Source organism: Perca flavescens, chromosome 23 (genome assembly GCF_004354835.1).
Source record: "Perca flavescens isolate YP-PL-M2 chromosome 23, PFLA_1.0, whole genome shotgun sequence".
Taxonomy (NCBI): domain Eukaryota; kingdom Metazoa; phylum Chordata; class Actinopteri; order Perciformes; family Percidae; genus Perca; species Perca flavescens.
In genome coordinates, this window is record NC_041353.1 from 3099673 (window position 1) to 3114672 (window position 15000).

The window sequence follows — 15000 nt, forward strand, 5'->3', positions numbered from 1 at the left end:
CTCCGCCCTCCTAGTCAGCTGCAAATATGGCTTGACCCCAAAAAAATTCTAATAAAAGATTTTTCAGTAGTTTACAGTAGTATCAGATGAACCTAAAACATATTAAAAGTATTCAAAAGTTTGACTTCAAGAAAGGCTCCATTTTCAAAATGGCAGCCGCCAGGTCCTTAAAAAGACCATTACTCCTTTGTATTCCTACTACAACATGCATAATGGTACCTTTTACATGTTTTGGACATTTAATATTCCAATTCGCATATTTGTATGATAAATAACTGATTACAAACAAAATTATATATAAGCAATTGGTTACAAGCATATTAATGGGAAAAATAAGGGCAAATACAATTACAATTTAATAATAAAATTTCCCTAGTAATTGCATATTTCTCATATCGTTTTGCCTAGTGTTGGTGGTTTCTGTCCATCAGCTCCCTTCTGATGAACCTCTACCACATCAGAGCCATCTCTTAAGTTTTTACAGCAAATGTGGCGAGTTTCTTGGTTTACAACAACATGACTCATGGTCAAAATTGCATTTGGAGTGTACTTTTTCCTCAAACTAATCCAACAATGTCATCCTCTCTTAATACACTCACATTGTTGGCCTTTGTCATGTGTTAGAAATCTTTCTAATGTTCTTTTGACACCCCCATAAAATGACATTGAGCATGTGTCTGAGAATAAGACATTTGTGCTGTAATATACACTACAAAAAGTTTTTTTATTGAAATTTTAGCAGTTCAAGTCCAATGAATAGCTTGAAATGGTCCAAATGTATGTAGTGAACTGCTTGAGGTTAAAAAAATAAGCAAGGTTACTCAAAACTAGGGCTACTCCCTTCTAGTCGATTAGTCGACTAATCAGTCGTTTTGGTCTTAGTCAACTTAGATTTCTTTAGTCCATTAGTTATGTTTGATGCTTTTTTCATGCTAAATGACTTATTTCCAAGAAACGTACGAGCACATCTGTGGTAAACACAAGAATTAAAGTGGTGCTTTTGCATGACTCTTTGCGGAGAAACTCAGATTTACAGATCTGTCGATTAAATCAACTATTCGATTAGTCGATACAATTGAATGAGTGTTAATCGACTAAGAATTTCTTCAATCGAGCACAGCCCTACTCAAAACTGAAAAATAATGTACATTTCAGAATTTTAAAAAAAAGGCCTTTTTCAGGGAACAAGAAATGGAAAACAACGTAAAGCTGTTCTGCAGCAATGGAGGTTGATCAAGCTTTGAAAGTTGGTGCTACCAATTCCCACAGGTGTTCCAACTGGTCTGGATTACTTACAACCCCCTCTGTTTGTATACAAGTATTGTTGGAACACACTGTGGTACTCTACCCTCGTGAGAATTGTATGAACAGTATTGTACTGCAGAAAGTAGTGTGTTGCTATTAAAATGGCGGGAAAAAGAAAATTAACAATGGAAGAGAGACAGACCATCATAACACTTAAGAATGTTGGTCTTTCCTATAGAGAAATTGCAAAGAAAGTCAAGGTGTCGGTGAGTACAGTATTTTTCAACATGAAAAGGCACTTAGAAACTGGGGAAACTCTGACAGGAAGAGGTCTGGCAGACCCAAAGCCACAACAGAATCAGAAGACAAGTTTCTGAGAGTAAACAGCTTGCGTGATAGGCGGCTCACAGGACAACAGCTTCAAGCACAGCTTAATAGTGGTCGTAATAAGCAAGTCTCAGTTTCAACTGTAAAGAGAAGACTTGGAGCTTCAGGTTTGATAGTTTGAGTTGCAGCAAGAAAGCCATTGCTAAGACGTCAGAATAAGAAAAAGAGGCTTGCCTGGGCCAAGAAACATCGCCAATGGACTACTGAAGACTGGAAGAAGGTGCTATGGGACTGATGAATCAAAATTTGAAATCTTCGGTTCATCACGCAGGACTTTTGTACGCTGTTGAGTTGGCGAAAGGATGATTCCTCAGTGTGTGACATCAACTGTCAAACATGGAGGAGGAAGCGTGATGGTCTGGGGCTGTTTTGCTGGATCCAGGGTCAGTGATTTGTACAGAGTGGTTCAGGGCACCCTGAACCAAAACGGCTACCACAGCATTTTGCAGCGCCATGCAGTACCCTCTGGTATGGGCCTAGTTGGTCAGGGGTTCATCCTACAGCAAGATAATGACCCCAAACATAAGTCCAAGCTATGCCAGAACTACCTTAGCAAAAAAGAACAAGATGGTAAGCTTAAAAACATGGAGTGGCCAGCACAGTCACCAGACTTAAACCCCATTGATCTGGTTTGGGATGAACTGGACAGAAAAGTGAAAGCAAAGCACACACCTACAAGTGCCACACATTTATTGGAACTTCAACAACAGAGAAACTTTGATTATTTTTTTTACCCACCACACGGAGGGGTGTGGTGGTGGGGGGTAAAAGTAATTTAAGTTACTTTTGGGTGGAATAACTTTTACATTGAATGTCAAGTCTGTGTTTTAGCAAAAAAAGGGTATGTGTCCAAAAATGCATTCTCAATAGGAGTTACATGACACAGGCTAAATCGTTTACATCTCTGATTCACCCCAAAAAAGTTTTTTTCTCTGGTCAAATCTTAACCGGTCCAATCAGGGAACAGAGGGAGTGGCTGAGAACAATGGCGTTGAGGTTGTGCGCTAGTTTGAGTTGTAGTTCCGTAATGGCGGCGGAGAAAGATGTGGCAACGCTGCTGAATATCCAGAAGTTAAAGCCTGAGCAAGAACAATCTTTGCTGAGTTGTGTTGGTGGCCATGATGTTGTGGTCCTCCTCCCCACGGGGTTCGGGAACAGTTTGATTTTCCAGCTCGCTCCGTTAGCGGTGAAGGAGTTGGCTAAGGCTAACGCTAGCAATGCTAAGCTGACGTCACGACCAAACGTTAGCGATTGGTTACGGCAGATCCAGAGTGGCTCTGGGCAGATCCAATAGTTTTAAACTTCAACAGAGTACCCGCTTCAAGGAAGTTAACACTGGTCTATGGAGAGTGGCCAGACTCTGTGTACCAATAAAATGTTCCAGAGTCTGGTAGGACCAGGCTAATGTACCAGAGTTCGGTAGGACCAGGCTAATGTACCAGAATCTGGTAGGACCAGGCTAATGTACCAGAGTCTGGTAGGACCAGGCTAGAGTACCAGAGTCTGGTAGGACCAGGCTAATGTACCAGAGTCCGGTAGGACCAGGCTAATGTACCAGAGTCTGGTAGGACCAGGCTAATGAACCAGAGTCCGGTAGGACCAGGCTAATGTACCAGAGTCTGGTAGGACCAGGCTAATGTACCAGAGTCCGGTAGGACCAGGCTAATGTACCAGAGTCTGGTAGGACCAGGCTAGAGTACCAGAGTCTGGTAAGACCAGGCTAGAGTACCAGAGTCTGGTAGGACCAGGCTAGTGTACCAGAGTCTGGTAGGACCAGGCTAGAGTACCAGAGTCTGGTAAGACCAGGCTAGAGTACCAGAGTCCGGTAGGACCATGCTACAAAAACGCATCGTGTAAGGAAATATCCTCGGCACCTTCAGCCAGCCGGAGTAGAAGAAGAACTGCAGCAGTGTGAAGACTGGCACGTAGAGGTCGAGGTCGTGACCGTGGTATCTCTGAGCAGGGTCGAGAAACTGACGGCCAATCAGGCAAGCGAAGAAGAAAGTGTAGACGGCAAGAGTGACGACCTGAAGAGAGAGAGAGAGAGATCATAGAGGCTTTACTGTACATCCCTTTCCTCTCTGAGTGGGATATTCAATTTCAGTAATAATGGAAGAGGATGTGATAAGATTAGCTGCATCTGTTTCCAACATGTTATGGTGACAGATGGAATTTAGATAGATAGATAGATAGATAGAGTCTTTATTGTCCCATAGGGATAATCATTTCCACACATCTTCCTCTTCTTTCCATAGAACAGCACCACATATAGAACATATACAATATATTATATGTATAACACATATACAAAAACATCACATTAAGACCCATATATAGACATATCAGATGTGCGAACTTTGCAATGCAACTGAGATGGTGGTTGTAGTGTTATAGTTTGTTCAGCATTGTGATAGCGGTGGGGACAAAACCTTTTTTGAATATATAATAAAGAGAGACTGGCCTGAGTGTAAACCAGCGGGATGCCGACCCAATCGTAGCCGAAAAGAGTCGCACACCAACTCCGGAACAGATTCATCTCCTAAAAGACAGACACAGATTCAACAGGCTTATTGCGAGACCGGGCCCAGCCAGTCTTCTGGGAGTAAAGCTGGGGTGTCACATTACTTACATGCATGCTAGTCTGGGACCACATAGGTCCCAGACTAGCAAGGATTTAGAGTCTCAAGTGGCGTTTAATGTGTGCGGCTGCCTAAGTGCCATTTTCTCTTCGACAGGATCATTTGTAATGAGACACTTTCATGATTCGTTTTTGTGTTTATGACACGCGAGAGGCCAAAAAGCTCTTGTCTGACAGCTTTATAGCTACTTTTCAGATCCCAGTTTTCCATCCCCTTCCTGTCCAGTGAAAACCACATATCTCCAGATGTGTTGATGTTGAATGTTTGTGATAAACTGAAGGATGAAGTCTTCCTTTATGTGTTGAGAAAATTCTCCTTCTTAAACTAAATAAAGTCTTTAAAAAAAGCCTCTGGATCAGGTGGAAAATGCATCGTCACAAAGCTGAAAACAGGGCTTTTTTTATGACACCATGAAAAATTTTATAGAGATACGTGTTGCTCACAGGACAGCGACGCTACAAACATATGATGATCTTATTGAATATGATGCATTGCTGTAGATTAAACTACCCCAACAGTATATAAAGGAGTTAAAATGAGCACAACCTTTTGTGTTTTAAGCCCCCAATATCGACTTCCAGGCACCGCTGACTGGAAGGCACTAGCATTAGGCAATGGTTAGGGTTAGGATTAGGCAATGGTTAGGGCTAGGGTTAGGATTAGGCAATGGTTAGGGCTAGGGTTAGGATTAGGCAATGGTTAGGTTTGGGTTAAAACGCAGCGCCCAGGATGGGTGCTGTGAGGGGCACGGGCACAAGGGGACCACTGGTGTGAATTAAACACTTAAAGAACTCCTTAAAAAGCCGAGTTTGGTTATATAAAAGCTGTTTAAAAGACGGCCAGATATTAAAAGCAGGTTAAAAGAACCACTGGACAGGACGGACAGCGGGAGATTTAAAACTTTAAATAAAAGATCACCTCCACAACTACCCCGGTGTCTCTCCTAGAGACATTACAAAATAAATACATAAAATAAATAAAATATACAGTACAGGCCTAAAGTTTGGACACACCTTCTCATTCAATGAGTTTCCTTTTTATTTTCATGACTATTTACATTGTAGATTCTCACTGAAGGCATCAAAACTATGAATGAACACATATGGAATTATGTACTTAACAAAAAAGTGTGAAATAACTGAAAACATGTCTTATATTTTAGATTCTTCAAAGTAGCCACCCTTTGCTTTTTTATTTATAAGAGAAAAAATTCCACTAATTAACCCTGACAAGACACACCTGTGAAGCTCATTGAGAGAACACCAAGGGTTTGCAGAGTTATCAAAAAAAGCAAAGGGTGGCTACTTTGAAGAATCTAAAATATAAGACATGTTTTCAGTTATTTCACACTTTTTTGTTAAGTACATAATTCCATATGTGTTCATTCATAGTTTTGATGCCTTCAGTGAGAATCTACAATGTAAATAATCATGAAAATAAAGGAAATGCATTGAATGAGAAGGTGTGTCCAAACTTTTGCCCTGTACTGTATATATAGAGTTATGTAAATTAATAAATCAATAGCCTAGCATCCCGATACAAAATAAATTCTATCCCAATATTAAAAACTCAAAATTTAAAACATTTTAAAGGGGGCATAAATACTGTCTGAGTTACTTGCCCTTGAAGTTAAAAAATATATACACATACCATTAAAAATTAGTGCTATGTTTAAAAGTGCTTTAAAAGGTAAAAACCTAGGGTTAGGTGCCTTGAAGTCGATGTTGGGGGCTTAAAACACCATCGAGCAACACTTTTCCTTCATCTGAAGTGGTTTGTTTTGTATATCATGTTGGTGTGATCTCGTTTCCCTCTAAATGTCTCTAAACATTCATATTTGAAGACAGAATATAAAACGTTAAGCGTCACATTGAGAATGTTCTGCAGGTCGATGCTGTCCTGAATGCGTCCTTCCTGTTTAGCTTTAGTCGCCAAGTTGGAGAACCAGACAACGGGAATCCAGTATTTCAGGTGAGGAGAACGGATGTTCTCAAACGCCTTCCTCTCCTCCGGAGTCATAAAACCTGCAGGTGGGCCGACAAAACCAGTATATGCAGTAGATATCAGTATATTACCTCATTCCTTATAAATGCTGCAGAGTTGTAGTTTAGTGGCAGTTTTGTTGTTAATATGAAACCATTTTAAAACCATTTATGCCTGGTATTTTTCCAGCAATTGTGTTTCAGTTTAACACTCTGTAATTGCTTCTTTATATAGAATAGTTTTAATTTAAAGGTCCCATATCATGCTCATTTTCAAGTTCATACTTGTATTTTTGGTTTCTAGTAATCATGTTTACATGATTTAATGTTCAAAAAACACATTATATTTCTTATACTGTTTGTTTGAATATACCTGGATCACTTTTTTCATCAAACATGAACATGTTTTAGAAAACGTGCCGCATAATCAAGGAGTTTTGCCCGCAACAATCACAAAAAAAATGTTGTGACGTACCAAGCGAACCGAGACAAGGGAACCGAGACAAGCGAACCGAGACAAGGGAACCGAGACAAGGGAACCGATACTAGCGAACCGAGACTAGGGAACCGAGACAAGGGAACCGACACAACGGAACCGAGACTAGCGAACCTAGACAAGGGAACCGAGACAAGCGAACCGAGACAAGGGAACCGAGTAAAGGGAACCGAGACAAGCGAACCGAGACAAGCGAACCGAGACAAGGGAACCGAGACAAAGGGAACCGAGACTAGGGAACCGAGAAAAGCGAACCGAGACAAGCGAACCGAGACAAGGGAACCGAGACAAGGGAACCGATACTAGCGAACCGAGACTAGGGAACCGAGACAAGGGAACCGAGACAACGGAACCGAGACTAGCGAACCGAGACAAGGGAACCGAGACAAGCAAACCGAGACAAGGGAACCGAGACAAGCGAACCGAGACAAGGGAACCGAGACAAGGGAACCGATACTAGCGAACCGAGACTAGGGAACCGAGACAAGGGAACCGACACAACGGAACCGAGACTAGCGAACCGAGACAAGGGAACCGACACAACGGAACCGAGACTAGCGAACCGAGACAAGGGAACCGAGACAAGCGAACCGAGACAAGGGAACCGAGTAAAGGGAACCGAGACAAGCGAACCGAGACAAGCAAACCGAGACAAGGGAACCGAGACAAAGGGAACCGAGACTAGGGAGCCGAGAAAAGCGAACCGAGACAAGCGAACCGAGACAAGGGAACCGAGACAAGGGAACCGATACTAGCGAACCGAGACTAGGGAACCGAGACAAGGGAACCGAGACAACGGAACCGAGACTAGCGAACCGAGACAAGGGAACCGAGACAAGCGAACCGAGACAAGGGAACCGAGTAAAGGGAACCGAGACAAGCGAACCGAGACAAGCGAACCGAGACAAGGGAACCGAGACTAGGGAACCGAGACAAGCGAACCGAGACAAGCGAACCGAGACAAGGGAACCGAGACAAGCGAACCGAGACAAGCGAACCGAGACAAGGGAACCGAGACAAGGGAACCGAGCGGTTCAGATGTTTTTTCATGAACCGTACCACCCCTAATAAATACTGTATGCATTGTACACATGCTCTATACTTATAGTCTGTGATGGCTTAATGTTTTTGGGATACTCACCTGCCTCGACAACATGGTCTATGGTCGGGAAGCGTTTGCAGACAGCGGTGCTGACAGAGCGGAAGATGAGCAGCGATGTCAGGTTAACGTAACGCACTAATGTCCGGCGCAGCAGGCGGCCATATTCATCTTTACCCTGGACACAGCTGGAGGAAACACAATGGCATGTACCAGCAGTGTAGTCTAGTCTGTTGTAGTGGGTTTACTACAATAGTCTCTCTGCATGATCCAAAGCGTTTGTTGAGTTTGCGGTAACATTACTCAACCTGTATTTGCAATAAACAAATAGCTAAAGTGAAAGTTTTGTCCCAAAACAATGTTGTTACGAATCATTGCACATTTTTAAGTGGGTATATGGAAATGCTGGAGCTTTCTTAGTGGGTATACAGTGTATACCTGCGTATCACGTTGACTACACCACTGGCATGAACGTGGAAATACTTCACATTATCCTGAACTACTGACCTATGCAAGACCACCAAACAAGCTGAAATATAACAATAACGGGCAATTGTGCATCGTCAGTTTGCATCCTCTAAGTGTAAATTATGAAAAGGATCCCTACAGAGATAGACCTTTTTGTTAAAGAGTAAGATCCTTATTGTTTAACATTAAACAGCCCCAAAATCACCATCAACAAACTTACCAGACTCCATTTACTTGATGGGTGGTTAAGTTTTCTAACTTTAGGTAACAAACGTGAACGTTTGCACATCCCTGATCAATATTTAGCTACGTTCTCTGGTTTAGACATGAGGATGGCAATCTTCTGAGTGACTTATTACGTGTGGAAAAAAACAACATGGGCGCAAAATACTGTCCCACTAAAGTCATTACAAACCATGTAACAAAGCCATGCTGGCAGAATAAATAAACCCAAATGTCATCATCTGAGATGAATAAATAACTCAAAATGTATATTTTCTTACAGAGAGTTTGATGTAAAGTTACCTGGAGATGAGGAACATGAGTCGGTCCGGCCAGGGCAGGTTAACAAACTGATTCCACCATCGATTCACCACCAGAGTCACATAAAAACCTAAAACACAAACACGTGAATGTTCACTTTCATTTAGAGATACTACATACTACTGCCGGCGAAATTTATCAGCAGCACCTGAACCAGTACAGGCCAAAAGTTTGGACACACCTTCTCATTCAATGTGTTTCCTTTTTATTTTCATGACTATTTACATTGTAAATTCTCACTGAAGGCATCAAAACTATGAATGAACACATATGGAATTATGTACTTAACAAAAAAGTGTGAAATAACTGAAAACATGTCTTATATTTTAGATTCTTCAAAGTAGCCACCCTTCCCACTAATTAACCCTGACAAAGCACACCTGTGAAGGTAAAACCATTTCAGGTGACTACCTCATGAAGCTCATTGAGAGAACACCAAGGGTTTGCAGAGTTATCAAAAAAAAGGTGTATCCAAACTTTTGGCCTGTACTGTGGATTAAACTGATACTGTATTAAATAGCTCTAGATTTATTCAACTTAATTCATTGCTCATATACTTTATACTAGGGATGCACCAAATCCAGGATTCGGCTTTGTATTCGGCCGAATATTGGGCTTTTTGGCAGGGTTCGGTTTCGGCCAAATTTTTTTCCACCGAAACAAACCCTACGCTTGCACTCGGCCCGCTACACTGATCACCGTAATGATGGCGCAGTAAGTGGACATGGATCTGGTGAGCAGTAGGCTGTGAGAAAGTGGACATGGATCTGGTGAGCAGTAGGCTGTGAGGAAGTGGACATGGATCTGGTGAGCAGTAGGCTGTGAGAAAGTGGACATGGATCTGGTGAGCAGTAGGCTGTGAGGAAGTGGACATGGATCTGGTGAGCAGTAGGCTGTGAGGAAGTGGACATGGATCTGGTGAGCAGTAGGCTGTGAGGAAGTGGACATGGATCTGGTGAGCAGTAGGCTGTGAGAAAGTGGACATGGATCTGGTGAGCAGTAGGCTGTGAGGAAGTGGACATGGATCTGGTGAGCAGTAGGCTGTGAGAAAGTGGACATGGATCTGGTGAGCAGTAGGCTGTGAGGAAGTGGACATGGATCTGGTGAGCAGTAGGCTGTGAGAAAGTGGACATGGATCTGGTGAGCAGAAAAAGTTGTTGTTTGGCAGAACTTTTAGTCAAAAGAAGGCCATTCAAGTCCAGCTACATGTTCAATCTGCAATGCTGATTTGTCTTGTGGTAACAATGTGGTAACTGAGTGACTAACTCAATTAAGTAATTTGTAACTGTAACTAATTACTTTTTTAAAGTAAGATGACCAACACTGGTCCCTGTTTAGCGCGTGTTGAATGTCGAGCACAGCCAAATTAATTAACTTTGTTGAGGGAACGTTGGAAACAGGGAAACATATAGATTGGTCCTACATGTCCTCTAACTGACTCTGTGAGTCAGGGTGGACATCAGATACAAAAACACTTATTTGCTTTTAGCTTTTCTCTGCACTTTAATGATCTGTTTCCATTAGCAGCCTGCTAATGAGGCAACCCAACACTCTGTCTGGCTGTCTGTCTGTCTCACTACCTGTATGTCTGTCTGACTGTCTGTCAGTCTGTCTGTCTGTCTACCCGTCTTTCTGTCTGTGTGTCTGTCTGTCTCACTGTCTGTCTGTCCATCTGTCTGTCCATCTTTCTGTCTGTGTGTCTGTCTGTCTCACTGTCTGTCTGTCCGTCTGTCTGTCCGTCTTTCTGTCTATGTGTCTGTCTATCTGTCTCACTATCTGTCTGTCCATCTGTCTGTCCGTCTTTATGTCTGTGTGTCTGTCTGTTTCACTATCTGTCTGTCCATCTGTCTGTCCATCTTTCTGTCTGTGTGTCTGTCTGTCTCACTGTCTGTATGTCCGTCTGTCTGTCCGTCTTTCTGTCTGTGTGTCTGTCTGTCTGTCTGTCTGTCTGTCTGTCTCACTGTCGTTCTCCTCGGACTTTCACCGAGGAGTCCGGGGGTTCATGTCCCGTTTGAAAAGAAGAGTAAACATTGATTTTTTTTTACTTTACGAAATTCACCTTTTGCGTTACGTTCGTAACAGGAATAGGAAGCGAAGTTTAGTAACGCCTGATTTGAACCCAAACCGCCATCTTTTTCTAAACTTAACTAAGTAGTTTTTGTGCCTAAACATAACCAAACTAGGACCATTTCACAATGTTAAAGACGTGTCGCAACCTTTACGTTCAAAACCGCGATGGTTACGTTCTCTGGTTTAAGGCGCTGAAACACCGACCAGCCGGCCGACCATCGGCAGTAAAGCCAGTCGGACTGATCAGTCTCCCCGAGTCGGTCCAAAACGTTCCTCAGAACACACCGAAGAGACGAGACGTTACAGTTTTTTCCAACTGCTTACACACAAAATGTTTTCATGTCACACGATTTTTGAAACCTCTCACTCAAAGTGCAAAACTACACAGCAAATCTCCAAAACCATATCAGCTATTTCTCAGCCTTTCACTCATTTTTCAATTGCATAAAACATTACACACAATTCTCGACCTAAAACACAAAAATCTAACAGGAAGTGACTTGCTATCCATTTCTAAACACAACCAATCAAAATGCTACACTTATTTACCAGGACACACACACACTCCTCACATTTGCAAACACATTATGTCATAACTGAACACTAACCAATCATTGCTTTAGTATAGGCCTATACATAGGTCAAAGGTCAGATGACCTGTTTTGAACAATGGATGCCAACAATAGACAGAGAGTAAGATGAGTAGGAGGAAGAGACAGGGGATAACAACGAGGAGGAGGGAAGAAGAGTAAGAAGGAGAGCCATCTCTGATGAGATCAGGGAGAGAAGCCCATGTTGAGTAGCTTTATAGTGGTGTCCATACTGCATGCAACTATCTAATGACTATTTCAGCATTACAAATCAATCAGACTTTGTTTTGCACAAAGTGCATACAATTCTGTCCCCCGCCCCCACACACACACACCCCCACCCCGACACACAAGCATGCACAAACACTCACAACACACACACACACACACACACACACACACACACACACACACATACACACACACACACACACACACACACACACACACACATACACATATTCTTTATTCTAAAAATGATATCTTTGGTTTACATATGTTTATACTTTTGTTTTCTTGTTTCATGCTACTGTATACAACACTGTGCTACTAACTAACGTGTTTTACTGTAACATTACATTGTTTTTTACAGGTGCACTTTTCAACCACTTTCAGCAGATTTACTTTCACTCTAGAACATTGTAAATGTAGATATATAAACCTGTGAAAGACAAAAGAGCTTTAGATTTAGAACAACAGTGTGTGCATGGTATATCCATATATTTACTATTATGAAACAAGTGTTTGCCATTTGATGCAAATGCTTCATTTTGAGATGTGTTTATGGTATTTTGAATGCAGTGTTTCATTTTGAAGGAGATGTGAGGCATTTAGCATTTTGTGTGTGCAGTTTTAGGAATTGTGTGTAGAGTTTTGAAAAAAGGAGACATAGTTTTGAAAACGTGTGTAAGCAGTTGGAAAAAACTGTAATACGTCTCCATAGCAGCAGGCGGTGCTAATCTGTATTGTTGCCCAAAGAAATGAAAACCGGCAGCTGATTGGACGAACGCGTCACATGGGGGTGTGGTTTCTCTGTAAATTCAAAGCCAGACTGTCGTGGCGTCTTCGTTCAGAATACGATCTCATATCGGACTAAAATAGTTCACCGAAAAAACATGTTTCTGAAAACATCTGAAGAGAGAAATAGGCTGTGTGTGTGTGTCTTTGTGTGTGTGTGTGTGTCTGTGTGTGTGTCTGTGTGTGTGTTTGTCTGTCTGTGTGTGTCTGTGTGTGTGTCTCTGTGTGTGTGTGTGTGTGTGTGTGTGTGTGTGTGTGTCTGTGTGCGTGTCTCTGTGTGTGTATTTGTGTGTGTGTCTGTCTGTGTGTGTGTGTGTGTGTGTCTGTGTGTGTGTGTGTGTGTGTGTGTGTGTGTGTGTGTCTGTGTGTGTGTGTGTGTGTGTGTGTGTGTGTGTGTGTGTGTGTGTGTGTGTACAGTTCCTGAAGCTGAATCTGAATCATTTCAGATCAACAAAGGTCAATTTAAAAGATTTTCATCAGATTTTGAGAGACTTTAGTCTCCTCATTCTGCTCCTCCATTTCCTGGTGAGTGGCCTAAATGAGCTACATCCTGGGGAATTTTTACGGTGGCACCAGAGCAATCCCAGACGTGGAACATCGTGGTTATAGACTAATGTGGTGCTGAGAGCAAAAGAATACATGAATTGCAGTGCTTTATTTTGGTGATGCTGGTCCTGTAACAAGAGAGCTTCTTCAGACAGTAAACAGAGAGACGTACCCAGGACGAAGGTGACGGGGATCTGCTCTGCGTATTTATCACAGTACATGGAAAGTTTCTCGAACAATCTCTTCTGTTGGTCGGAGAGGACGAGTCTGCAGCACACAGGACACAGAAGTAGATTGACTCAAGTGCTGTACTTTGAGGTATTAAATATATATATACTGTTCAAATTCTTTAAACATATGTACTGTACCTAGAGTGACTTTGGTTTGTGTGAGGTGGTACTGTGGTATGGTACTGTGCAAACCCAGCAGAACAGTTTCATGTTATTTATTTCTGGTGGTGTCTGACTTCCTAAAAGGGTTAAGGGTCTTTATTGTCACGTACACACACATGGAGCAAAATTCATTCTCTGCATTTAACCCATCCCTCAAGGGAGCAGTGGGCAGCCATTTACTAGCCTAGTGAGACTGTCCTGAAATGGCGAGCTCCAGTTTTCCACTCACCGATCAGTCTGGCATCTTGAGATAGAGAAAATTTGGTGCAGTTCGCCAAACGACCGACCAATCAGCGTTGGTTTTGAGGCGGGTTTAGGTGTGACGCAACGAGAAGCGTTTTTTCGGTCTAAACAACGTGGCGGCTTCAACGGATGAGATGAGCGTAGCTATCGCAGCAAGTTTTATCCGAATTAGAAAGTATTCCTTCATTGTAAGAAGAGTAAAAAGCAGCACTGGAGGCTTTTCTCGGAGGAAAAGATGTTTTTGCTTTTCTCCCGACTGGTTTCGGCAAGAGTTTGATCTGATTGGTTGATTTGGCCCGTCTATCACCAACTATAGGTGGTAATAGACAGAGGGTTTATCCAATCAGGTAACCAGGATTTTTGCCCCCTTCCCAAAAGTTCTCCAACAGAAAGTTCCCAGATGGATATGCCGAGCAAATGCAAAGCGATCCATCTAGCGGAGTCAGGTTAGCCATTTACAGCACCTGGGAAACAACTCCAGATCTGAGCCAACCTGGATTTGAACCCATAACCTTCTTGCTGTGAGGCACACATAGCTAACCATTGGGCCACCATGCTGCACCTGTCAAAGCCAAGCGGCAAGACAATAGAGAGACGAAGTCCCTCCCCTTCCAGCGGACCCCATGAGACCTTATTTAACCCTTATTTCAGAAAGAATATGTACGGCTGTGAACGAGGAGAGACAAATAATAAATTGATCTTGTTTCAGTTGAGCCATGAATTACACATATGATGTTCGGCAACTTAAAAGATAATATTGGTCAATATAAGTCAAGAAAGTCTCAGTTTGTCGTAAAACTGTTGAAGTATCAGACTGTGAAAATACATAATTAGAAAGACTACACACTGTGATGTCTTTTTGAAGCTACGATGTCTGTGTGTTTGGTACCGGGATGTAACGTTACTCACACGAGCAGCAGCTCCTTCTTTCTCTTAACGGCTGATGAAAAAGACGCTCGATAAAACACATCCGGTAAGATAACGTTACATTAACGTGTGTTGAGGAACAGAGCTAAGCTAGCTAGCGAGCGAGGTTGCGTATATTGTGCGAGACGAGAGATGTAGTTCGCAGAGCGCTTTCACACGAAACTAAGTGGTAATACGACAAACGTACAACAAGCTGAGACTTTCTTCACTTGCTAAACTATCTTTTAAACTGACGAACATCACATGTGTAATTCATGGCTCAATTCAAACAGAATTTAAAAATGATTTGTCTTTCCCTGCTCACTGCAGAACAGATTTTTTTCTAAAATAAGGTCCCATGGTAGCCTGGTTGACAC

General features: G+C 42.4%; 1 protein-coding gene across 1 annotated transcript in view; it reads right to left on the bottom strand.

The window, feature by feature from the left end:
• The window catches only part of LOC114550241 (bestrophin-3), a 27818-nt gene that overhangs the window by 10315 nt on the left and 2503 nt on the right, over positions 1-15000 (bottom strand). The window contains exons 3-8 of the mRNA XM_028570882.1: positions 13255-13349; positions 8842-8929; positions 7891-8036; positions 6141-6295; positions 4094-4171; positions 3507-3659 (exon numbers count right to left, since the gene is read on the bottom strand). Of these exons, the coding sequence (XP_028426683.1) occupies positions 3507-3659; positions 4094-4171; positions 6141-6295; positions 7891-8036; positions 8842-8929; positions 13255-13349 (715 nt within the window). The remainder of the gene's footprint in view (positions 1-3506; positions 3660-4093; positions 4172-6140; positions 6296-7890; positions 8037-8841; positions 8930-13254; positions 13350-15000) is intronic.